The following is a 25,257-nucleotide window of genomic DNA, read 5'->3' on the forward strand; positions in this document are numbered from 1 at the left end:
CTTTCCCTATCAAAACTACTCTCTGTCTCTGTCTCTGTCTCCCTCTCTCTGTCTCTCTGTCTTTCTCTCTCTCTCTCTCTCTCTCTCTCTCTCTCTCTCTCTCTCTCTCTCTCTCTCTTCTTTGCCTCTCTCTGTCTCTTTGCCCCTCTCTCTCTTTGTCTCTCTTCTTTGTCCCTCACTCTCCCTCTCTACCTCTTTGCCTCTCTCTCCCTCTCTTTGCCTCTCTCTCTCTCTCTCTCTACCTCTCTCTCTCTCCCTCCTCCTCCTCTCCCATGATGTTGTGTTGTGGCCGGGCGCTGGACTCCCCGTGCACGCTGGCCATGCTGGTGGGTTTCCAGTTTGCCTTCGTCCTCTACTTCTCTCTGGGCGGCTTCCGGGGGCTGGTGTCGGTGCTGGTCCACTCGGCCGACAACGAAATCGACTACTCGCGGCCCCACGACGTCTACACCAACCTCAGCCACCTGGGGGCGCTGGTGCCTCATCAGATGGGCCCGTTGGTACCCACAGGTCATTATTTTTAGATTTGTACATTGTATTTTTTATAGCAGGCAGCAGGCTTCACTCAGAGGTCCTTAATTATTTTGAGGGTGCTGCTGGCCCTAATACAACAGAAAAGGGCGTATCTTTTTTGTTGTTGTTTTTTTGTGCACAGATGCATTTCGGCGTGTGCCTTCCTCAGAGGAATGCAGAAACGTGTCTGTGCACACACACAAAATTGATGCAAGATGCACACTTTTCTGTTGAAATTCATGTATAATTTACCACTTTTTTTACTGAAATGCTAATGACCTTGACCAGAACAACGGACTCCGTCTTCTGCGCTTACACTTAGCTTCATTCGGGGACCCTTTTCTCCATGCTGTCAAAATGTGTATTTCTTATGCAATTGAGAGATAGAGGTGATTTATTTATTTGTTTGTTTGTTTATTTTTCATTCATTCATTTCACTTCATTCATTATTTTTTCATCCATCCATTCATTGTCAGGAGCGGAAGTTGGACCGGCCGCGCAGCTGAAGGACTGCCCTGTGCCCTCTCCTCTGCTGGGTAAGCAACCGTATGTGTACTCTGCACTTACAGATGTCCGGACAGCAAGCAAAGTGCAGGAAAGTGCAAACCGTGACAAAATCGACGCTGCATAAGCAGATGTAGTGAGCAGGGCTTCACACTGGCACCAGACAACCGGCCAAATGCTGGTAAAACTTGGCTGTGGCTAGTAATAATTTCAGTCTCACTAGCCAATTTGGCAGGAAGGTTATTCTATGATATGACATATCAGCATATCCTTTATTCTGTTTGTTTGTATTTAGTTCAAGAAAAAGCTCAGTTACTCGGTTTCTATTTGTGTGATTTATTTCCATGTAGAAGTGCACTTGTCTTCTTGCTTTAGCACCCCATCTTCTGAAGTTAGATGAACAGTGTCATGATAAAGAAGAAAACAATATAAAAATCTTGGCTTGTAGAAAACCTGAATGGCTAGTGACTTGGGAAAACCACTAGCCACAGTGGCCGGTAAGCAAAAAGGTTAATGTCAGATTTTGGGTTCTGCATTTGGAAGCTGAAATGGTGAATTCTGAAAATTGAGAATTTGACATTGGCTCTCTTGCTTGGACTCAACAGCAGTCTATTTAAAATACAGATTAACATGAATAAATGTGAGTCTAATCGTGTTCCGTATAATTTGAGCACAATCTGCCACGGTCCATTACGACTTACGATAGACATTATCATAATAGCCCTCGATTTACATCATCACAATAGCTGTGCCCACCTCTCTCTCTCTCTCTCCCTCCCTGCCCGACCTTCAGAAACCAACGACAGGCCCTCACTCTGCAGCCAAGATTACCAGATAAGCTTCTTGGCCTTTCTCCCAGCCCTCCATAGACTCCCGAGTCCTGTCCCACCCCTTCAAACGGCTGAGGCCTTAGACCCAGGGCCAAAAGATGGCCGCTTCTGATAATGCTCAAAGCCCCCTTGTATTGCGAAATAAGCTCCACGGACTTGCACTATGTATGACACAAACTGGTTCCCATCATACCAACATATAGTGAGCATATGCTCTTTGCACTTGACTAAAATATTATTTTTTTCATAGGGGATGTCATGCCTTTTGAGATATGTGAGAGAGTTTATAGTATGAAAGGGTGACAAGGCATTACATAGTGGGAGAAAGAGGGAATTACAGTAGGACTTCAACCCAGGTCCTGAAGATTCGTGGTATGCCACCTTAGCTCAAAAATATGCATTGATGGGGGCGCAGCGTGCTAAGCCCCCCACACTTGGTTCGAGTCCGGACGGGGTCATTTCCCAACCCTACCCCATCTCTCTCCACACTCACTTCCTGTCATACCTTCACTGTCCTACCCGAAATAAAGGCCCAAAAAGCCCACAAAAATATCTTTAAAAAAAAAAAATGTGCATTGATGCCCTGCTGTGGCTGAAGTGGTAGGGCACTTCACCACTACACTGGCGACCCGGGTTCACTTCCGGCCTGTGTCCTTTGTCGTTCCTTGCCCATCTCTCTCTCTCTACCCGTTTCCTGTCTCCCTCTGTCCAATCGTGAATAGAGGCCGAAAAAGCATAAAAAATATCTTTAAAGGGACACTGTGCAGGAAATGGTCAAAAACGGTTCTGCAACTATGCTGCTCATTGAAACTGGGCTGCCTATTGCCAAATTTGATCTTTACATGAAAGTTTACAAAGTAATAAACAAATATTTTCTAGTATGGTCCAAGTACAGTCATTTTTGCAGCTAAAAGTCATAATGAATACTTAGAATTTGATGGTGGTGGTAAGTATTCATGAAAATGGTAACATTAGTGAATGGGCGGCATGAATTCTGGAAATAAACAACTAAAAATCTCACACAGTGTCCCTTTAAAAAAAAAAAAAAACGTGCCCCAGCTGTGGTTCCAACGGTAGGGCACTGCACTGCTACCCCAGAGACCCGGGTTCGATCCCTGACCCGAGGTCATTTCCAGATCCGCCCCCGTCTCTCTCTCCCACTGGCTTCCTGTCCCACTCTTGACTATCCTATCTGAATAAAGGTGAAAGAACACCAATAAAGTAAAAAAAAAAAAAAAAGTGTTTTGATGACAGGATAGTGTGAGAGGTGGACAGGAAGCGTATGGAGAGAGAGATGAGGAGGGGCCGGCAAATGACCCGGGCGGGGAATCTAACCCGGGTCAGGCAGGCGCAATGGCAGAGGAGTGCCCCACCGGTTGGCCACGGCAGGGCCCAAAAATATTTTTTAAACAAAGTTCCTCTGTCCCTCTTTTTCTTCGTCCTCGTCCTCTGCAGTGGGTCCGGTAGCCGTGCGGCTGACGGCCGCCCCCTCGCTGGAGGAGATCCCCCGTCTCTCTCTCCCACTACTTGTTTCCTGTCCCACTTTTCACTGTCCTATCTGAATAAACTTACTTACTTACTTATCCTCTTCGTCCCGGCTGGGACATAAGGCCGCAATCATGCACTGCCACTAAACCCTGTCTCGTGCTTTGGCCTGTGCTCCATCCCAGGACAGCCCCATCCCCTTTAGCTCTGTCATCACGGTCCTTCGCCAGGTGTTCTTTGGCCTTCCCCTCTTTCTTTTCCCGACCGGGGTCCATCTCAGGGCGACTTTTGGTGTTCTTTCATTGGGCATTCTGAATACATAGCCGAGCCATCTTAGTCTACGTTTCTGAATTTCAAGAGACATATGTGAGCTGCCTGTCTTCTTGTAAAGTTCGTCATTTGAGATCTTGTTTGGCCAAAAGATGTTACAGATTTTACGGATTTGTCCTATCTGAATAAAGGTGAATTTTATTTCATTTTTTAAGTTTCTTCTGTCTTCTTCTTCGTCTTCGGTCCTCTCTGCAGTGGGTCCGGTCGCCGTGCGGCTGACAGCCGCCCCCTCGCTGGAGGAGATCAAGGACAAGAACCCCCTGGTGACGCCGGGGGGCCACTACTCGCCGCCCGACTGCCAGCCGCAGCACCGCACCGCCATCATCGTGCCCTACCGCAACCGGCAGATGCACCTGCGCGCCCTGCTCTACCACCTGCACCCCTTCCTGCAGCGCCAGCAGATACACTACACCATCTACATCGTGCACCAGGTCTGTCTCACAGTATCACCACCCTGTATACTACATTACATTACTACTACACCATCTACACCGTGCACCAGGTCTCAACACCACCACCACCCTGTATACTAGTGTTCCTACACCACCTCACCACCCTGTCTAGTACTATATTACATAACCAGAAGCTGCTGATGCCTACAGTAGTGTTCCTATAGCCCTGCTGTACCACCTGCACCCCTTCCTGCAGCGTCAGCAGATCCACTACAGCAAATACATCGTGCACCAGGTCTGTCTCACAGTATCACCACCCTTTATACTACATTACATTACCATAGTACTGATACCTACTGTCCTTACACCACCACCCTGTATAGTGTATACTACATTACATTACTACTACAGTATATCGTGCACCAGGTATCGTCTCACCCCCACCACCACCACCATATTAGCACTACACCCTGTATACATTACATCACTGCCACCACCACCACCACCATATTAGCACTACACCACACTGTATATACATTATTACATTACATTGCCATAAGATACTGATGCCTAGTGTTCCTACACCACCACCACCCTGTACACTACATTAAATTACTACTACAGCATCTACATTGTGCACCAGGTCTGAACACTACACCACCGCCACCATATTAGCACTACACCCTGTATACTTAACACCACCACCACCACCACACCACCACCATTATAGCACACCACCACCCTTTATACTACATTACATTACCATAGTACTGATACCAAAACAGTGTATGAGCAGTTTTGTGCTGTGCCTCCCATGCTGGAAATGGAGCGTTGACTAGTTGACTAGGTGGCGGATTCGAGCCCAGAGTGGTGAACTAGCTCAGGATCACCTCAGTACCCAGTGGTGTAGTGGGGATTTTTAAAGGGACACTGTGTGAGATTTTTAGTTGTTTATTTCCAGAATTCATGCTGCCCTTTCACTAATGTTGCCTTTTTCATGAATACTTACCACCAGCATCAATTTCTCAGTATTCATTATGACTGGAAAAAATGCACTTTTCATACATGAAAAGGGGGATCTTCTCCATGCTCCGCCATTTTGAATTTCCAAAAATAGCCATTTTTAGCTGCAAAAATGACTGTACTTGGACCATACCATAAAATATTTGTTTATTACCTAGTAAACTTTCATGTAAAGATCAAATTTGGCAATAGGCAGCCTTGTTTCAATGAGCAGCATAGTTGCAGTACCTTTTTTGACCATTTCCTGCGCAGTGTCCCTTTAAAGTGGGGGTACGCGATTTTTAACGTCATCAAATAATTCGGCAATTTATCATGTCAAACCCCCCAACTGTCCTTAATCTACCGTCATTGCTTCTCCGTTTTCATCTGTTTGGTCAATCACCTGCAATACTGCTATGTGATCATTCCTTTTTGTATTCAAACATGGGCGCGTACCGCGCCCACTACACCCCTGGCTATACCTACATCTTTTAAACAGGAATAAACTAGTTACACTAATGATCACAGGACAGATTTTTTTTGTCCTCTTTGGTTATCTCCAAGTGTGCAGTGCTAGGCCAACTTGCCAAGCAAAAATATGTTTTGCCCTTATGTGAGTTCGTCCAGTTTACTCAGGCTAGCATCACAGCATTTATGGGAAACAAAAACAGCTCTTACTGCCAACAACCTTATTAAATATACATAAATGCTCACAGAGATAGCCGGGCAAAAAGGAAATGCAAGAAAAAAGATGGCAAAGGCCAGCTCTGCCTTGTGGAAAAACCTTTTAGATGACTCCAACAAAGTTGTACAAAATTCCCCCTTTGGGATTTGAGGTCAATTTTCCCTGGGGGAAAGGATAAAGCACGCTCCACTTCCTCCATTTCTTGCTTTGTCATTTTAAATAACTCCTTCCCTTCTTATTCCCTTGCTTCCTCTCAGCAGTGGTTCTACCCACTCGGGGCCCTAGGCCAAATAAAGACATGGGGCCCTTTAGAATTTTTTTTTTCTGGTGCTTTGTATGGGGAGGCTGAGTGGTGGGGCCCCCTTCCAGAGGGTATTTTGATGCAGGGGCACCCTGGCGCGACCATTGTTCATTAAAGGGGTATGCCCCACTATTTTGGGGCTTAATACAGTTAAAATCGTTGGCCAGGGTTTATAAAGGTGGTAAAGTGTCTTATTTTTCATGTAAGCCGTTGTCTTGCTTTAAGACAAGGTAAAAGAGGGAGCATGTCGCTAAGCTAGTGAAAGTCAATGGATCCGTGTGGATCCATTGACTTTCACTAGCTTAGCGACATATTCCCTCTTTTAACTTGTCTTAAAGCAAGAGAGAGGGGGGGGGGGGTGTAGCCGCTTGCCTAGTTTGCCTATCGGTAAAACTGGCCCTACGTAGTGGGGTCGTAGGCATGTGCAATTTTTCTCAGTCATTTCAAATTGGTGTTAAAGTTTGGTTTTCACTTCCAAGTTGAAGTTTAGGGTCTATAGAACAATTTGAGTTTGAGTGTCAAACACACAGATAACAAAATGGCCTGCTGGGGGCGCTCTAAAATGTATAAACTGCTATAAGTTTTGATTAGTTTAACCAAATGTAACATATGAGGTATGTATGGATTCAGCATGAAGAGGAGAAGCCGGTGAGCTAAGTATTTGGTCACCAGATTAAAGACACACTATGTAATAAACACACTTTTAGCCCATGGACAGCAAAATTCAGGGTTTTTTTTAGATAAAGGGTGGAAATGCCCCCAAAGTTGCAATGAAACATCATTTCTTGTTACAAGCTATTGTAAATAAAGCCTGGGATATCATTCAACTTGATTTGTTCAGAATATCCCTGAAGCACAAAGATACCTAGTATACCTATACGCAAATATGGCTGCATAAAGCCTATGTGATATTTACGACCCAGCTTGCAACTTTGAGTTTATGAATTTAGGATCATGAGTACCAGCTTTTTTCAATCAAGCCATACTCTATTAACACATAAAATCACAAAAAAAGTATATCTGGAAGAAAATAAATCAATAGTATTATTATTATTATTATTATTATTATTATTATTATTATTATTATTATTATTAAGACTGCATTTCCGGAGAGACAATGCTATTAGTATGCTTGCGGCTTCTGCACACACACACACACACACACACACACACACACACACACACACACACACACACACACACACACACACACACACACACACACACACACACACACACACATACAGAGCTGTCGTATACACACACAGAAACATGAGGGAAAGAGATAGAGCTGTGTGTGTGTGTGTGTGTGTGTGTGTGTGTGTGTGTGTGTGTGTGTGTGTGTGTGTGTGTGTGTGTGTGTGTGTGTGTGTGTGTGTGTGTGTGTGTGTGTGTGTTTTGGCGCGTGCATGTATGGAGATGCTTCAGGTGCCTTTCAGCAATGGGTGGGATTCAAACCTGCAACCCTCTGACAGCCCAACACCCGATACCCAGTAGGCCACCGCCACTTACCAGAGTGGCCAAAGCAGCATATTAGGCCACGGTTGTCCAGGTTCTACAAGACTGCATGTGTGTGTGTATGAATCAAGATTCTGAAGGTGACAATTTGGCAGTCAATAGCTGAGTAATATGTGCAGCCTTATGTCCAAAAGTTTTGCAAGTTGTGATATTGACACACAAATGGCATAACCCTGTTCTTCATGTCAAAGCTGAGATCACTTTTCTAGGCCAAATGGTTCAGTCAAAAAGTGGACATATTCAGGCCTATGCGCTGAGCTGTTCACACAAGTGAATGGGGTCACATCATAGGGATTTTAAAACTGCTCTCTCTCTCAAACATTTTTAAGAGTTGGCTAATGATCTTAACACAGTTTGTATTCAGAGCCAAGACCTCTCTGACAATGCCTTTACCTAGTCGAAAGGTGAAGCGGTTTATTTTATTCTATTAAAACCACAGGACAGGTCACCTCTCACTCTAACTGCCACAGTTTGTGACATCATCATCTTGACCATTCTACCATTCATTTCAATGAGGGGGAAAACAGAGAGAAAACTGAGGAAAACGAATCTGGTGAACGAATGAAAGGGGGTAGGCCAGCGAAAAATACACCACCTTGAGCCCTTTTCTCTAACGCTGCAACGATTCAAAGCCACCATAGTAATGAATGGAGGTGAATGGAAAAACGTAGAATACCGTAATAATATACTGTCGATGAACAATTAGTATGCTTTCCCGCAAGCATACTAAATAATAAACTGTCGGACAACAATTAGTATGCTTGCTGGGGGCAAGCAGAGGCCTTTGGCAAGCATACTGAATAATACTATAGGACTATTTCATACATGGAAGACACAATCATCTGCTGTTATGAAGACATCTCTGTCATCTGGGAACTGTCCATTTGTTACCAGCACAGTTAACAGGAATAAAAATCTCATTATCTGCATTTGCCAGAAATGCCTGCTAATCTAGTAACAAATGGACAGTTCCCAGATTTGGGCTACACCACCAAAGATGCCGTTGCCAAAGATGTATTCCAACTAGAGGTGAAGTGCAGCTGTACTAGTACTTGTACAAATACACCTGCCAGATCTTGGTGCAAGTGCATGAAGGCAGAGTTAAAGTGCACACGTCTGTGCAAGTGCACATGCAATATCTAAGATTGACCACTGACTGTTATTGTATCTGTTCTCTGTCATAGTTATTGTAGAGTGGAGTATTGGGATAAATGTTAGCCATATGTCTTATGTTTGCTTTTGAATGCCGGAAAAACTGCTGTTCCTCATAGTATATCATCATTATCCTTATCTATTATTATTATTATTATTATTATTGATTTACTTTCTTTTAGATATAAAGTTTTTTGTGAATAAAATGATGGCTTGATTGAAAAAAAAGCTGTTACTCATGATCCTAAATTCATAAACTCAAAGTTGCAAGTTGGGTGCTAAGTATGACATAGGCTTTATGCAGCCATATTTGTGTATAGGTATCCTAAGTATCTGTGTGCTTCAGGGATATTCTGAACAAATCAAGTTAAGTGATAACCCAGGCTTTATTTACAATAGCTTGTAACAATAAATGATGTTTCATTGCAACTTTGAGGGCATTTCCACCCTTTATCTTAAAAAAGCCCGGATTTTGCTGTCCATTGGCTAAAAGTGTGTTTATTACATAGTGTGTCTTTAATCTGGTAACCGAATACTTAGCTCACCGGTTTCACCTCTTCATGCTGAATCCATACATACCTCATATGTTAAATTTGGTTTAAATAATCAAAAGTTGTAGCAGTTTATATATTTTAGAGCGCCCCCCGCAGGCCATTTTGTTATCTGTGTGTTTGACACTCGAACTCAAATTGTTCTATAGACCCTAAACTTCAACTTGGAAGTGAAAACCAAACTTTAACACCAATTTGAAATGACTGAGCCTAATACGACCCCACTATGCGCCCTAACGATGCAGTAGGGCACTGGGCTGCTACGCCGGGACCCCGGGTTCGATTCCATCTCTGGTCATTTGCCAATCAATCCTTCCCTGTTTCTCTCTCCCCACTCTCTTTATGTCTCTCTTCACTGCACTAGCAAAAATAAAAAGGCAATACATTTTTTCATTCTACTACTTCTCAACAGTCTGGGAACTCCACTTTTAATCGAGCCAAGCTGCTGAACGTGGGGGTTCGAGAGGCGCTGAAGGACGAGGACTGGAGCTGCATCTTCCTCCACGACGTCGACCTGCTGCCTGAAAACGACCACAACACGTACACCTGCAACCCCCAGTACCCCACACACCTGTCAGTGGCCATGGACAAGTTTAGGTACAGGTACGTGACAAGGAATTTGCTCCAATTTACCATATTGACGTATTCCTATTTCATTTATAGTATCTTACTGTATTCTTTCTACGAATTTTAGATTGATCATATTATTATTATAATCATATGATTTTGTTATTTATAAAAACAAATGAGACACAGCAATGATCTCCCTCACTAATTACCAGTCTGCACCTGGTGGAATAGGGGTGCTAATTACAATCAGCTGTGTGTGAAAATGTGAGGCAGAAAAGATATGTGGCAGCAGTGTTGCCAGATTGGGCTGTTTCCCGCCCAATTGGGCTGCTTAGGATGGCTGTGTGCGGGTAAAAATGGCATTTAGCAGAAAAACCCGCCCAGTTTCTGCAATGGAAATCAATAGAATTGGGCGGGATTTTGTGCTTCTAGGAGGGTTTTTAGCATTTTTTGGGCTGGAAATGATCAGCCTCATCTGGCAACACTGTGTGGCAGCATGGCTGCAGATTTGCCGCTTCTGCAAGTGTGAAGTGTGAGATGAAATGATGCTGTAGCGTGACTGTGGTGTGGTGGAGCTTCTGAAAGCGTGCAATTCTGATCTCTTCCGTTCCGTTTCCTTGTGCCTCCCCCTCCCTGTGCCTTGCAGACTGCCATACCCTCAGTACTTTGGTGGCGTTTCGGCCGTCACTCCAAACCAGTACCTCAAGATGAACGGCTTCCCGAACCAGTACTGGGGCTGGGGAGGAGAGGACGATGACATTGCGGCCAGGTGAAGAGAGAGAGAGAGAGAGAGAGAGAGAGAGAGAGAGAGAGAGAGAGTGCATTCCAATATGCGACATTGCGTCCTCCACTTGGGCTTGTGGACTCACGTTTTGCTGATGCCCCGCCTTCACTGAGCAAACAATCAAGTTTCCCCGCTGTCAGCCTAGCCAAAACAATTTTTGGGTGACTAGCCTGTTTAAAAATGAGAAAATTACTTTACAATTGAGCTTTTGCGAGATATTGAAATATAATGCTGTCAGATGTTGTCAGTGATGTCATCACGACGTATTCATTCCTGGTACGAGGCCACAAGCACAAGTGGAGGACGCATATTGGAACGTATCCAGAGAGAGACCCACTCACTCACTCGCTCGCTCACTAGACACTGAGACACTCGCTCGCCCCCCCCCCCTGTGGGCTACACCCTCCAGTCCAGCTGGCGTTCTGCCTGTGCATGACAAGGGCATACATTCTTCTCGCTTTCCCACGTCGTCTCTTTGCAGGGGATCTACAGTCTGCCTGAGTGTCACTAATTACCACCCTTGGCTTTGCACCACAACACGCACACACACAGAAAAAAAAGACATTATCATATCCTGACGATACAGCCCTCAAGAAATCGCGAAGTATTTTGAGGCATATTATCATAGGCATCTCATAGCTATATGATATATTGATCTATACTATTGAAGTATACTTCCCTACAAAGTGTATTACCTACGCCTACACTGAAACTGAGAAAAGCCATTCAAAGTATTGGTATTAGGTTGGATATTGTACGTAGTTGACACATTTGGAACATAACTTAAGGCTTTGTAACAAGATAAAGGAGGTGTAATGAAGACCATTTTTAGTCTAAACTCAATTTTGATCAATTATGTAGTTACTGCACTTTGCCTTGGTGCAGCAGTATAGTATTGGCACTAGAGATGCACCGGATCCTGATTTTTAGGATCCTGCCAGATACCGGATCCACTGCTTAAGATCCTGCCGGATCCGGAACCGGATTCTACGAAAGGGTTGAAACACATAGCCAACTCGCACACGTGGGCCCTTTGTATTACGTTGGCACAAACTATTTTTAAGACTCATTGGCTTACTGCCACACTGCCTTCAACGGCCGCTTCCAAAGGGCTATCACTCCATGCAGTGAAAGACTGACTGAAAAGCTTAGGCTACGTAAAAAGTAGAGATGCCCCAGATTCTGAATTTTAGGTAACTGCCAGATACCGGATCCACTGCTTAAGATCCTGCCGGATCCGGGCAGTCTGAAAAACCCTATTATCCTGCCGGATCCGGAACCGGATCTTGGATCCTGTACATCTCTAATTGGCACATCACAGTAACTATACATTACATTACATTACATTACATTGCACTTAGCTGACACTTTCATTTATTCAAAGCGACTTACAGTTTATTATTTTTCAGGGTATTGGTTATATTCCCTGGAGCAATGTGGAGTTAGGTCCCTTGCTCAAGGGCACTTCAGCCATAGGTGGAGATGTAGGGAGAGGTCATGGGGGATTCGAACCTGCAACCCCCAGATTGAAAGACCAACTCTCTCTCTAACAACTAGGCCATGGCTGTCCATTAAGTGCTGCCCATGGCTGCACATTTAGTAAAGATTCAACTGTCAGGCAGCAACATGTTGTGCTGCATTTTCTATCCCCTCTTCCTGCGTTACACTCTGAAGATTTTACCAGATGATTAAATAACATTTTTATTTCTTAATTTCTACTCTCCCCTCTAAATCCAGTACAAAGTAAGTGCATAACCTGCTGTATGTAGGGTAGATGGTAGGCTGGTCTGTTTTCCAATATGTCATGTATTTTGTTGTGCAATTGTGTGTGTGTGAAGTGGTAGGACACGCAAATTATTAATTTGGCTATCAGTTGAAGTGAAAGCGAGAGTGAGGTAGAACGTTGGATCACACCAACATGCTGTAGTTGAGTCTTACAGCTAGCTCACAGGTAGACACTTCATATGGGGTGTAGTGGGCACGGTACACAGGGATACGCAGTCCACCCACTTCTCCTGAAGTGAGATTTAAAACAAATCTTCAGGCCATGTTTGAATACAAGAAGGAATGAGCACACATAGCAGTATTACAGGTGATTGACCAAACAGATGAAAACGGAGAAGCAATTTTTTTTCATTTATCCTTTATTTAGCCAGGATTGTCCCATTGAGACTACAGTCTCCTCTGCCAGGGAGTCCTGGTCAAAATGGCAGTAGATTAAGGACAGTTGGGGGGTTTGACATGATAAGTACCGTAGCCTAATTATTTCATGACGTTAAAAATCGCGTACCCCCACTTCAAAAATCCCCACTACACCACTGCAGGTAGACACTTGATGTCTTTGCTGTGTTTACTGTGGCTGCGCTGCATTACGCTGTGTATCTGTAACTTTTTAGGTCATCAGCAGTTAGTATTCCTCCCCCGCCAAGTTTCCTCCCTTTCCGAGTCAGTTTCTGCCAGTGCGCCCGCTCTTTGAACATGGCGGCGGCGCAGCGCTAACTCAAGGCTGAAATGAGTACAGCGCCTCTGTTGCCTGTCCCAGAAACCAGCGGGCCAGCGTGATGCACGAGCACCAACTTAAGTGGGCTAACTCTGTCACAGGTCATGTTTTAACCCACCCAGTGTTTGTCAGCCTTTTTTAAGGCAAGGCAACCTTTCAATTCATGAAAAATCTCAAGGCAGTCCAAACCAACAAGCCGTAGCATGGCATTGCATCCGATCCCACACAAGCTTAGAAAAGTAACACATTAGGAGACGTCACACAACCTACATTCGAAGTTGCTGCTTTATCTCATACAGGCTATGTGTAGCGGCCCAGCGGTTCCCAAACTTTTTCCCCCGCGCACCCCCTTTCACATGTCAATGTGGTTCGTGCACCCCCTAAGTGAATGTTGCACCATCGCACATTTTGGGTAATCCTGATTTCCAGTCGACCTGACGTTTTTTTCTGCCATCATTATAGCGGAACTTATTAAGTCTATGAGTTATAAATTACACTTCAGATGGATCCTTCTAAGATACAATTTTATGAACGAATTATAACTACCTGACGTTCATTAATGGGTAAAGAAAACACACATATCCACCATTGCTCTATTCAGCTCGTGCACCCCCTGGTGACAGGCCGCGCACCCCCAGGGGGGCACGCACCACAGTTTGGGAACCCAGGGCCACTGAACCCAGGGCCACTGCTAAGGTTTTGGAGGCCCTGAGCATAACTGGTCAGGAGGCCTCCTCATTTTTTTTTTCCATTAAAGGGACACTGTGTGAGATTTTTAGTTGTTTATTTTCAGAATTCATGCTGCCCATTCACTAATGATACCTTTTTCATGAGTACTTACCACCAGCATCAAATTCTAAGTATTCATTATGACTGGAAAAAATTGCACTTTTCATACATGAAAAGGGGGATCTTCTCCATGGTCCGCCATTTTGAATGTCCATAAATAGCCATTTTTAGCTGCAAAAATTACTGTACTTGGACCATACTAGAAAATATTTGTTTATTACTTAGTTAACTTTCATGTAAATCAAATTTGTTAATAGGCAGCCCAGTTTCAATGAGCAGCATAGCTGCAGTTAGTTTTTTGACTATATCCTGCACAGTGTCCCATTAAAGGAATTCTCCGGAGTTGGAGCAGGTTTGCCTCATTTTAGCATGTTTGGGATGAAATACATTCACTCTATCGCATGTCACTCTATCGCAAAATCAAGGCAAAAGGAGGCGTTTTGAGAAAGTTTGATAATATGCTAAAATGAGGCAAACTTGCTCCAACTCGGGAGAAATCCTTTACGTTTTTTTTTTTTAAATCAATCTCAATTTACAGTAAGATGCCCTAATTTTGGGGGCAAAGTGGTTGATGCCCCAAGCGCTGGTTGGTTCCCCACACACTCTGCATACTCTGCTTATGTCTAGCAGCAGCCATGACTGAACCTCTGAAAAAGGGGAGTTTGTTTCTCACAGACGATCTGAAGCCAAGACCTGAAGCCAAACTCATTGAGAGACATTGAGACCTTTTAGTTGTTTATCTCTCAGTTTGATTCTTCTTTGACCTACATATTTTGGGGTATTCTATTACAGCTCATGCTTTAACCCCATGTGTTGAACCTCGGAAAAGGAGGTTTTTTTTTAACCCTTTCATTGCAGAGCCTCTATTAGCTTGTTGTTACCGAAACGTTAATGACCAAGTGGCCGACCTTGATCTGATCAACATTTTATTGATTTGTATTTATTTTTATTAAAGGATCCCCATTACATTAGATTGAGCCATAGCAGTTGGCTAGTCTTCCTGGGGTCCTAAGTCAAAATATATCACCACATTTCAGATTAAGAACCATGCAAATGGATATGCATTGCACAATTAAGTGTTGTTCAAAGGTTCAAGTAAATTAAAATACATTACAATACATAAAATACAATTAATATGGACTCTCAGTAATGTAATATATGTTAAACAGGTTTGATAGCTGGTGATCCTCCTGCACCTCATGGCTAGATGTTTGCTAAATTGTTAGCTACACTCAGGCCACATTTAGACTTGTTTATCTCACAATTTGATTCCTCCTTTTGAATCTTGACCTATATGGACGAGATGACAGAAAACAAGTGGGTGGACTTAAAACAAGCTATTTTTTCTTATGTAGACAAACCATAGAGGTATGTAGAACATTAGACTAGAGGTGACATGGCGATTTATGACAGCACTGGAAAATGGCAAGTGCAGTCTCCATCTTCTGTAGGTAGTCAATACTGTATAGAACACGCCCATCTCTGTCAAAAAATGGCCTAAAACTATACGAAGTGACACATTAATCAAGGACCAGATTTTATGTTTTTTTAATGTCAGGCTTTGTGTTATGTATATTTTATGCCAGGCTATATATCTAAATCATATACGTAAGTCGATAAAATACATTTTAAAATCAGTTCATATGGGTTAGTTACATAATGTATTTAGCAGCACATTGCAACTACCGGTATTGTCCTTGTAAAGTGTGCTGGTGGACATTTTCACATTATTAAGCATTTTTTTTGACGGAGGTGAGCCCCCTTCTCCATTCATTTCCATTGATTAGGTCTACCTACAAGTAATGGCGGCCAGGATTGCAGGTAGCTCTTTGAGTGCCATGGACTTGAAAATGAGTCTTTTCAGAATGTATGGCACAGTGCCAAATACTTGATATCAAGTCAATTCCGTTTTTTTATGGGGGGTGGGGCCTAACAAGTTGATCTGGTATGTTTGTTGTTCACATGGGCAACGAACTCAATTTTGTATGGCTCTTGAAAAATCACTCAAATGTTGGAAAAAACCAGGCAACCCCCTGGTCTGAATTTGAAAATGGCTGGCACTCAATGAGTTAAAATGTTTGAGTAACAATCGTATCAGCCAACCGAATAGCATCTAGAAGACGAGTGATGTAAAGTCTTCCCCTTCTGTGACTAGTCAGAGCATGTTACATACTGTAGAAGATGTCTGTAGTTTTGCCGCTGTAGATTCTTCCTAGAGTACTTTTGAATGCAAATACAAGTCCCATGCCCCTCCCAGGCGCCCTGTGTTGCGGTAGGAAGGCTGTTCCAAATGGTAGCACTCTACTAGGTGTTCCACATTCCCTCACAGTCTCCAGCCAACATTTATATTGTCTATAGATGGATTAGTTGGCAGGGGCCTATACTAAGATGCTGGTTCAGGAGTAAACCAGGTTAAGTTAAGAGGTAAATTCTCTAATAAAAATGACCCAGGCTGGATTCGAACCAGGGTCTGCATGGGCAATGAGTCCATGTATATCAGGGGTGGGGAACCCATGTCTCGAGGGCCGTTTGCGGCCCTTGAGGCCGTTTTATCCGGCCTCCGATATAATTTTAATGTTATTCAGCTTCACATGAAGTATGACATTTTGTAAAGGAATCTTAGAAAATGCATTTGCAATGCAATTAAGTTATATTCAGGGAACCTAAAGAAGCTGGTGTTTGTTTAAAATGTGGCTGCCTACAATATAGGCCTAAAGTGAAGGGGGAAATCCTGGTTTGTGTTCATAGTACGGCCCTCGGATGAATTTGAAGTGGCCCTTCGATTGAGAAAGGTTCCCCACCCCTGATGTATATGAAGAGGAGCCTTTACTCCAGGCTCCTCCATTAGATGATTTACCTTTTAACTTGTGAACCAGTATAGTATAGTATAGTATAGTATAGTATAGTATAGTATAGTATAGTAGTATAGTATAGTATAGTATAGTATAGTATAGTATAGTATAGTAGTATAGTATAGTATAGTATAGTATAGTATAGTATAGTAGTATAGTATAGTATAGTATAGTATAGTAGTATAGTATAGTAGTATAGTAGTATAGTATAGTATAGTATAGTATAGTAGTATAGTATAGTATAGTAGAATAGTACAGTATAGTATAGTATGGTAGTATAGTATAGTATAGTATAGTAGTATAGTATAGTAGTATAGTATAGTATAGTATAGTATAGTAGTATAGTATAGTATAGTATAGTATAGTATAGTATAGTATAGTATAGTAGTATAGTATAGTATAGTATAGTATAGTATAGTATAGTATAGTATAGTATAGTCAGGGGTGGAAAAGTAACTTATTACTTTTACTCAATATTGTACTTGAGTAGCTTTTATGAATACTTTGTACTTTTTAAGTAAATTTTTAAATTAATACTTTTACTTGTACTTGAGTACATTTTGACCCAAGTACTTTACTCAATTACACTGGAACCTGGCCTGAGTACTGAGTAAAAAAAATTGACTGAGAGACAAAATGCCATGCACAATAATGCCACAATCCGCCAGAAATGAAAGATTGTGCAGGATGGCACACAGCATTTCCACTATTTTACTATCTTGTATCAATGTATTGGATGATGGCTGGTGCCAAGCAAGAGATAGAGGTTATGGAGGACGATATTCAAGAAAAATAAACATGACATTCTCAAGAGGAAAGCTAATTAAAAGTAACTAAGTACTTTTTACTCAAATTACATTTTAAGTGAAGTACTTTCTACTTTTACTTGAGTAGATTTTTAGATAGGTACTTTTACTTGTACTTGAGTAGAATTTAGGCAAAGTAAAGATACTTTTACTTGAGTACACACTTTCTGTACTCTTTCCACCTCTGCGCTATAGTATAGTATAGTATAGTATAGTATAGTATAGTATAGTATACTGCCCTACAATTTCAGAACGCAGTATAATTCAAAATGCCAAACTGAGAAAAAAGGCTTTAAAGTTTCCTTTCTGTCCACGCGACTGTGTTGGAGGTAAAGTGGTGATGACACTTCCATATAATACTTTTTTATGGTGAAAATTTATGCACGCAAGAAAAAAGCAAAAAAAACAACATTCTCATTACTTTTTAGCTGAAAAATCATTATACTGCGCTCTGTTGTGGTATTACTGTCTACACCAAAACCACGATGTCAATGGAGAAGTGCAGTATAATTCGCATTATACTGCGTTCTTGGCTAGTAATACGTAACCTCCTAAAACCAAAAAGCGCAGTATAATCAGTTTTTTGCGTTTTTTTCCGAAACGGGACCAAGTTGGGCCAAAAAATTTTAACACAAGAAAAAGAAGGTATTTTAAAGCCAATTTCCGGTCTAAACCCATTTTCGACCATTTTCAAGATACTGCGTTCTGATATTGTAGGGCAGTATAGTATAGTATAGGCCACAGTTCTATGATGCCTGTGTGTTTGTGTTGTTGTTCACCTCCTCGCCCTCTCTTCATCTCCTCATGCTTTTCTTCTGGTGGCCCTTCAGAATCCGTCTCTCTGGGATGAAGATAGTGCGCCCCCCAGTGGCCATTGGCCATTACAAGATGATCAAGCATAAAGGGGACCAGGGCAACGAGCAGAACCCCCGCAGGTACTGTAATCACGCTATCAATCAATGTTGTCATTAGTGGAGATTGATAATTAAATAGAGCCGTGTGAGTGGGTAAAAGTGTGTGTGTGTGTGTGTAAGTAGAGTAGAGTAAGTAGAGTAAAATACGCTATTGCTGATACATCCAAAGCGAGTTTTTTTAAAGTCAAGTCGGCTTTATTGTCAATTTCTGTACATGCACTGGTCATACAAAGAATTGAAATTACGTTTCTTACTTTCCCATGCAGACATAGACATACTTTAGGTATAGACATAGACAGTACACATCCAGCTACAGTTACAGTGATAGTTCGTTTACAGGGTATTGGTTACAGTCCCTAGGGTGATGTGGGGGTAGGTGCCTTGCTCAAGGACACTTCAGCCATGGATGGAGTTGAAGGGAGGCGTAAGGGTGATATTCGAAACCCTCTGATCTTAAGACCACGTCCCTAACCATTAGGCCATGGCGATTAATTTGATTGCTACCGGTATGGTTCCAGTGTGGCTAGGGAACTGATCTCTCCTCTCTGCTTTGGCACGATGGTGGCAGAGGAACCTTTCAGGAACCAGAAGGTTGCAGGTTCGTGCCCCGTTTTGCCTGACACCATCGATGTGTCCTTGAGCACGATACTCAATCCCAAGTTGCTCCTGGTGGCAGGGAGATACCCTGTTTGGCAGCCATTGCCACAATGTGAATGGGTGAATGTGAGGCAGACAATGTAAAGCGCTTTGAGCGCTCGAAGGAATGGAAAAGCGCTATGTAAATGCAGTCCATTTACCATTTACCATCTGCTTTCCTTTCTGTGTTCCTCTCCTCTCTGTGTTCCTCTCCTCTCTGCATTCCTCTCCTCTCTGCTTTCCTCTCCTCTTTGCTTTCCTCTCCTCTCTGCTTTCCTCTTTGCTTTCCTCTCCTCTCTGCTTTCCTCTCTGTGTTCCTCTCCTTTCTGCTTTTCTCTCCTCTCTGCTTTCCTCTTTGCGTTCCTCTCCTCTCCGCTTTCCTCTCCTCTCTGCTTTCCTCTCTGCGTTTCCTCTCCTCTCTGCGTTTCCTCTCCTCTCTGCGTTCCTCTCCTTTCTGCTTTCCTCTTTGCGTTCCTCTCCTCTCTGCGTTCCTCTCCTCTCTGCTGTCCTCTCCTCTCTGCTTTCCTCTCCTCTCTGCTTTCCTCTCTGTGTTCCTCTCCTTTCTGCTTTTCTCTCCTCTCTGCTTTCCTCTTTGCGTTCCTCTCCTCTCCGCGTTCCTCCCCTCTCTGCTTTCCTCTCTGCGTTTCCTCTCCTCTCTGCTGTCCTCTCCTCTCCTCTCTGCGTTCCTCTCCTTTCTGCTTTCCTCTCTGCGTTCCTTTCCTCTCTGCTTTCCTCTCCTCTCTGCTTTCCTCTCCTCTCTGCGTTCCTCTCCTCTCTGCTTTCTTCTTTGCTTTCCTCTCCTCTCTGCTTTCCTCTCTGCGTTCCTCTCCTCTCTGCTTTCCTCTCCTCTCTGCTTTCCTCTCCTCTCTGGGCTCCCCATCCAGGTTTGACCTGCTGAAACGCACCCGGATCAACTGGCGCTCTGACGGCCTGAACTCTCTCAAGTACTCACTGCTGTCCAAGGTGCTGGAGCCGCTCTACACCAACCTGTCCGTCAACATCGGTGACGACCCCCGCCCCCTTAAGAATGGGCCGCCCCCCAGGAAGCAAACCCCGCCCCCTGTCCACCGTGACGCCCACGTGGACCGCAACAGACACTCTAGAGCTCGGCTGCTGGCCCCTCCCACCCAGCCTGCAAAAACTGTCAATCACCAGGGGAAGGTGACCAATGAGACGTCCGGTCGGGGGGGGAAGGCGGGTGTAAAGCAGGAAGTTGGTTGATCTCCATACAGGTGTTTCTCTCTCAGCTCTGCTTCAGCCTCTGTGTGGTTGTGGTTAGGGCTGTAGCGATATTGTATCGAACCGAGAAGTCGCGATACGCAGCAGAGTCACGATACTTTATCGCCATGCAAGGAGGCAGTATCGTGAAACACCCTTTCAAGCCGTGGGGTGTATCGAACCATAGATCAACAATCGTGATATGAACTGAATCTTGAGGTGAGAGTGTATCGTTACAGCCCTAGTTGTGGAGTTGGGACTTCTTTGGCATGGGGCGGCTGAGCTGAGCTGAGTTGAACAGGCGGCATCTCGTTTTCCCTCCTTCTCCTTCTTCACTGCAGAGCTTCGCCTCAGTTGTTCCCTCAATGGGAAAAAAATCGCTAAGCCACGAATATAAGCTCTCGGTACCGAGAGTGGACCACGATCAGCTTTCGAAAAACACCCGTGAATGTTACTCAAAGACTGTCATGATAGTTGGAAGCACTGGTTCAGCCGCTTGCGTGACTATTATTGGCTGGTGGTGAGATCCTATTATCTCGCTCTCGCCAGGGAGGTTGTAAATACTTATTGCGTATATCTCTTTTAGGGGTATGGACATGTGTATGCTTGGAAATCATTCCTGTGAGATTGTGTGTGACGCGTGCTTGTATGTATACGAATGCATGTACTGTATGTGTGTGTGACGCGTGCTTGTACAGTATGTGTGCAGATATCTGCATGTCTGTGTGAGTGTGTGCACGTGTATGTGTGTGTGTGTGTGTGTGTGTGTGTGTGTACATGTTTGAGTTTGGTGGTTGTGTGTGTGTGTTTGCTTTTTTCAGCCAGTTTGCTGCCAGTTGCTGCTCTATGCCACACGGTGTGGGTGTGTCTTTCTGTGCCTTTTTCTTGCTCCTGTACCATGTCCCCGGTGTGCATTCCAATATGCAGAGTCCTTTCCTCCACTTGTGCTTGTGGCCTCACGTTTTGCTGACGCCCCGCCTCCGTGGAGAAAACAATACCCCACCTCCTTGGAGAAAACATTTCCCCGCCGTCAGCCTAGCCACAGCAATTTTTGGGGGACTGTTCTTCATTCACCATCCAGATTGCAAACGAGGAAATTACATTAGAATTGTGCTTTCGCAAGATATTGAAAGAATTTTCCGTCGTCAGTGACATCATCATGAAGTCACAAGCAGGCAAGAGAGCACGGAAGTCCGCATATTGGAATCCACCCCACCCCTGACTAATACCACTTTATCTTCTCAGCCTAACCACAACCTGAGTGTGTTCCTATATGCGGCCTTGCCTCCTCCACTTGTGCTTGTTTCCTCGTGCCAGGAAGTAATATGTCATGATGACATCACTGACAACAGCATGGGAAACTTTATTGTTTTCCACACGGAGGCGGGGCCAGGAGGCGGGGCGAGGAAACAAGCACAAGTGGAGGAGGCAAGGTCGCATATTGTAACTCACTACCTTTCTTCAGCAGATCTTCTGTACATCTGGGGCCTATACTGACGTACTGGTTCAGGAGTACTGTAAACCAGGTTAAGTTAAGAGGTAAATCATCTAATAGAAGAGCCTGGACTCCTCATTGAGTAAACCAGGTTAAGTTAAGAGGTAAATCATCTAATAGAAGAGCCTGGACTCCTCATTGAGTAAACCAGGTTAAGTTAAGAGGTAAATCATCTAATAGAAGAGCCTGGACTCCTCATTGAGTAAACCAGGTTAAGTTAAGAGGTAAATCATCTAATAGAAGAGCCTGAACTCAATGCTCTTCTATTCGATGATTTACCTCTTAACTTAACCTGGTTTACTTCTGAACCAGCATCTTAGTATAGGCCCCTGTTGGTTTGCAGGCCGAATCAGAGGTGTATGAAGTAGAAGTAGAATAGTGAAGAAACGGGGGCTCTACATCCCCACCAGGGGGCGACAGAGAGCCTGTGTATAAGAACTGGTGTAACTACTATAGATGCACAGGATCCAAGATCTGGTTCCGGATCCGGCAGGATAATAGGGGTTTTCACAGGATCCGGATCCGGCAGGATCTTAAGCAGTGGATCCGTTATCCGGCAGTTACCTAAAAATCAGGATCTGGTGCATCTCTAGCCTAGGTTTTCAGTCAGTCTTTCACAACCCCAATTGCTGTATGGAGTGAAAGAACTTTGGAAGCGGGCAGTGCAGGCAGTCTAAAAAATAGTTTGAGCCAATGTAATAAAAAGGGCCCATGTGTGCGAGTAGGCTATGTGTTTCAACCCTTTCGTAGGATCCAGTATCCGGTTCCGGATCCGGCAGCATCTTAAGCAGTGGATCCGGTATCCAGCAGGATCCTAAAAATCAGGATCCTAAAAATCAGGATCCGGTGCATCTCTAGTAACTACTATGTAATATCATGTACCAGTGCTTCACTGACATAATGAATTTGCTTCCACTTAATACACCTCTGGGATGAATATGATTCTTACTAACCATCGGTAGGCTTGGGCAGGATTTGGGTTATCGTTATGGAACCAATTACTTATCACTGTGTAGTTATTATTTATTTGTTTGGGGTTTGTTTTGTTTTTTTCGAGAGCTGTACAAGAGACTTCTATCAACAAGTTTATAACTTGTTCGTTTTCTCATCACAGAGCTGTCTAAGCTTATATACCGCGTAGGTTATCTTTCCATACCTCTTAAGATCAGAGTTTATATTTGTAGAGAGGGACAGTACTTGCGTATCTATTTTCACGGTAGTTATTAGATGTTTAGTGCCTCTTTTCGATTAGAAGTTTTAAGTTAGAGACAATCAGTAGCCTAAGATACATGGTCCTGTACAATCATACCACAGAGAGAAAAAATAAGTAAACATGAGAATAACCAAAACAGAAAAAAAAACTTATCGGGGGGGGGAAAGACTGAACAGCATAACGATACTTAAATATATATCATGTATTTCTGACATTATCATGAACGTATAGTCTTAATGAATGCAGACGTGTTTTGAAATTTTCATGAATGTGAATGTGTGTTTACTTTGAGTGCTGTGTCATATAGACTAGCTCTGCCACACAGCTATTTCATTGCCTAAGCGTATTAGCCTAGCTATCTCCGCCAAGGAGGTTTTGTTTCCGGCCGTGCTGGTTTGTCTGTTTGTCTGTCAGCAGGATAACTCAAAAAGTTATGAACGGGTTTGGATGAAACTTTGTGGAGTGGTTGGAAATGACAAAAGGGACAAGCGATTACATTTTTGTGGGGATCCTGCTCAGAATCCAGGAATTCTTCACCATTTCGGGTTAGGGTGCCTTTTGTCATTCAAGCTTCTAACCCCACAAAAGCAAAGGCAGAAAGGCTTGGAACAAAATGAGGGTGTAACTTAATCAAATGTTCTATCCAGCAGCTTCCTTGGCGGAGGTCTGCACTTTCTGAGTGCATTTCTAGTTTTAACTCTGGTTTTGATTTTCATCCTTCATGTTGTCAAGAAAAGGTTGCTTGGACCAGTGTGTCCTATTGCGTGGTCTAAATCCTAAAAAGGCTGCTAGAAATGAAGGACGATTTTTATTGGACATGTTTTATCCATACAGGGTTTCTTAAATGCAGTGTTTTTCTTCTCCGATACAGCCTGCAATTCAGGTGTATAAATCCTGTCCATCATGTATCTTCGAGACCCAGCGCTATCCCTTGTCACTCCCAAACAAAAATATACCGTATGATGAGAATGTACATTCTGGTTCTATATATAGATAAATCCAGACTCAACATGCATTGCCATGGATGTGTGATCCTACTAAAAAATCATCACTCATTGACTGCGAGTAAAGAAGAAACAAGACTGTAGTCACGAGAATTTTTTCACCATTTTATAAGTATTGGAAGAACAAAAAGCAGAATTTATGTGGTGCACTATTAGACCAATTTATTCATGCAATGTTGTCTTTTTTTTGGTAATAAGCTATACATATCTTCCTTCCAGAAACCTAATACTAGTAGTAATATGTATACCACTGAAGGCAGTACAGCATGCACCAGACCGTGGAAGACCGTTTCCGATCAATATATTGGCAGGATTATCATAGTAAAAAACATTCAGTATAGTTGATATATATTTACTAAAATAGTTTTGTATCAGACTTTTTGGTTTTAGGAAAATGGCAATTACTTGAACTACCTTACTGTGCATAGTTACCATAGATATTTCTTTGGTATCTGTTTGACTTGAATTAAACTATGTACTGATAAGAAGCTGTAAATTAAAACGTATTTAAAAGATATCCCCGATTGTAATGATTTTAGAGCCTACTATGGTGATTTGATGATGATTATTGTGAAGAAGAAAGCTGCTTGATTGTTTTGAGTTTGGAACAAACCTCAATAGTTTGTCACACTACTGAAATAAATCTGTTTCCAGCATTCATCTAATTTATCCTGAATACACTGTGGCTAAAAATAAAAAATCATGACAATTTATTGATCATATCCATTACGTATAGAGTGTAAAACAGCTGTGATATGGAGTAGCTTGACCTAGTGTGTATGTGCTCTGTACAAAGTTCTTGCATGTAGGCCTGTAGTGTTTAGGTACACTGTAAAACATTGCAGCCAGTTAAACGTAAAACAGTAAGTTGCCCTGCTGCCTTAAAGGGACACTGTGTGAGATTTTTAGTTGTTTATTTCCAGAATTCATGCTGCCCATTCACTAATGTTACCTTTTTCATGAATACTTACCACCACCATCAATTCTAAGTATTCATTATGACTGGAAAAATTGCACTTTTCATACATGAAGAGGGGGATCTTCTCCATGGTCCGCCATTTTGAATTTCCAAAAATAGCCATTTTTAGCTGCAAAAATGACTGTACTTGGACCATACTAGAAAATATGTGTTTAATACTTAGTAAACTTTCATGTAAAGATCAAATTTGGCAATAGGCAGCCCAATTTCAATAAGCAGCATAGTTGCAGTACCTTT

At 43.0% G+C, this 25,257-nt stretch overlaps 1 protein-coding gene across 1 annotated transcript; it reads left to right on the forward strand.

The window, feature by feature from the left end:
* The first annotated feature begins 145 nt into the window (after positions 1–145).
* b4galt3 (UDP-Gal:betaGlcNAc beta 1,4- galactosyltransferase, polypeptide 3) lies at positions 146–21,993 on the forward strand. Its single transcript, XM_063207976.1, has 7 exons — positions 146–507; positions 987–1,046; positions 3,855–4,090; positions 9,673–9,863; positions 10,477–10,599; positions 18,392–18,496; positions 19,996–21,993. Exons 1-7 carry the CDS (start codon positions 273–275, stop codon positions 20,330–20,332), a joined length of 1,287 nt encoding a protein of 428 aa, XP_063064046.1. The 5' UTR covers positions 146–272; the 3' UTR covers positions 20,333–21,993.
* Positions 21,994–25,257: the final 3,264 nt, after the last annotated feature.

This window comes from Engraulis encrasicolus, chromosome 10, assembly GCF_034702125.1.
Source record: "Engraulis encrasicolus isolate BLACKSEA-1 chromosome 10, IST_EnEncr_1.0, whole genome shotgun sequence".
Taxonomy (NCBI): domain Eukaryota; kingdom Metazoa; phylum Chordata; class Actinopteri; order Clupeiformes; family Engraulidae; genus Engraulis; species Engraulis encrasicolus.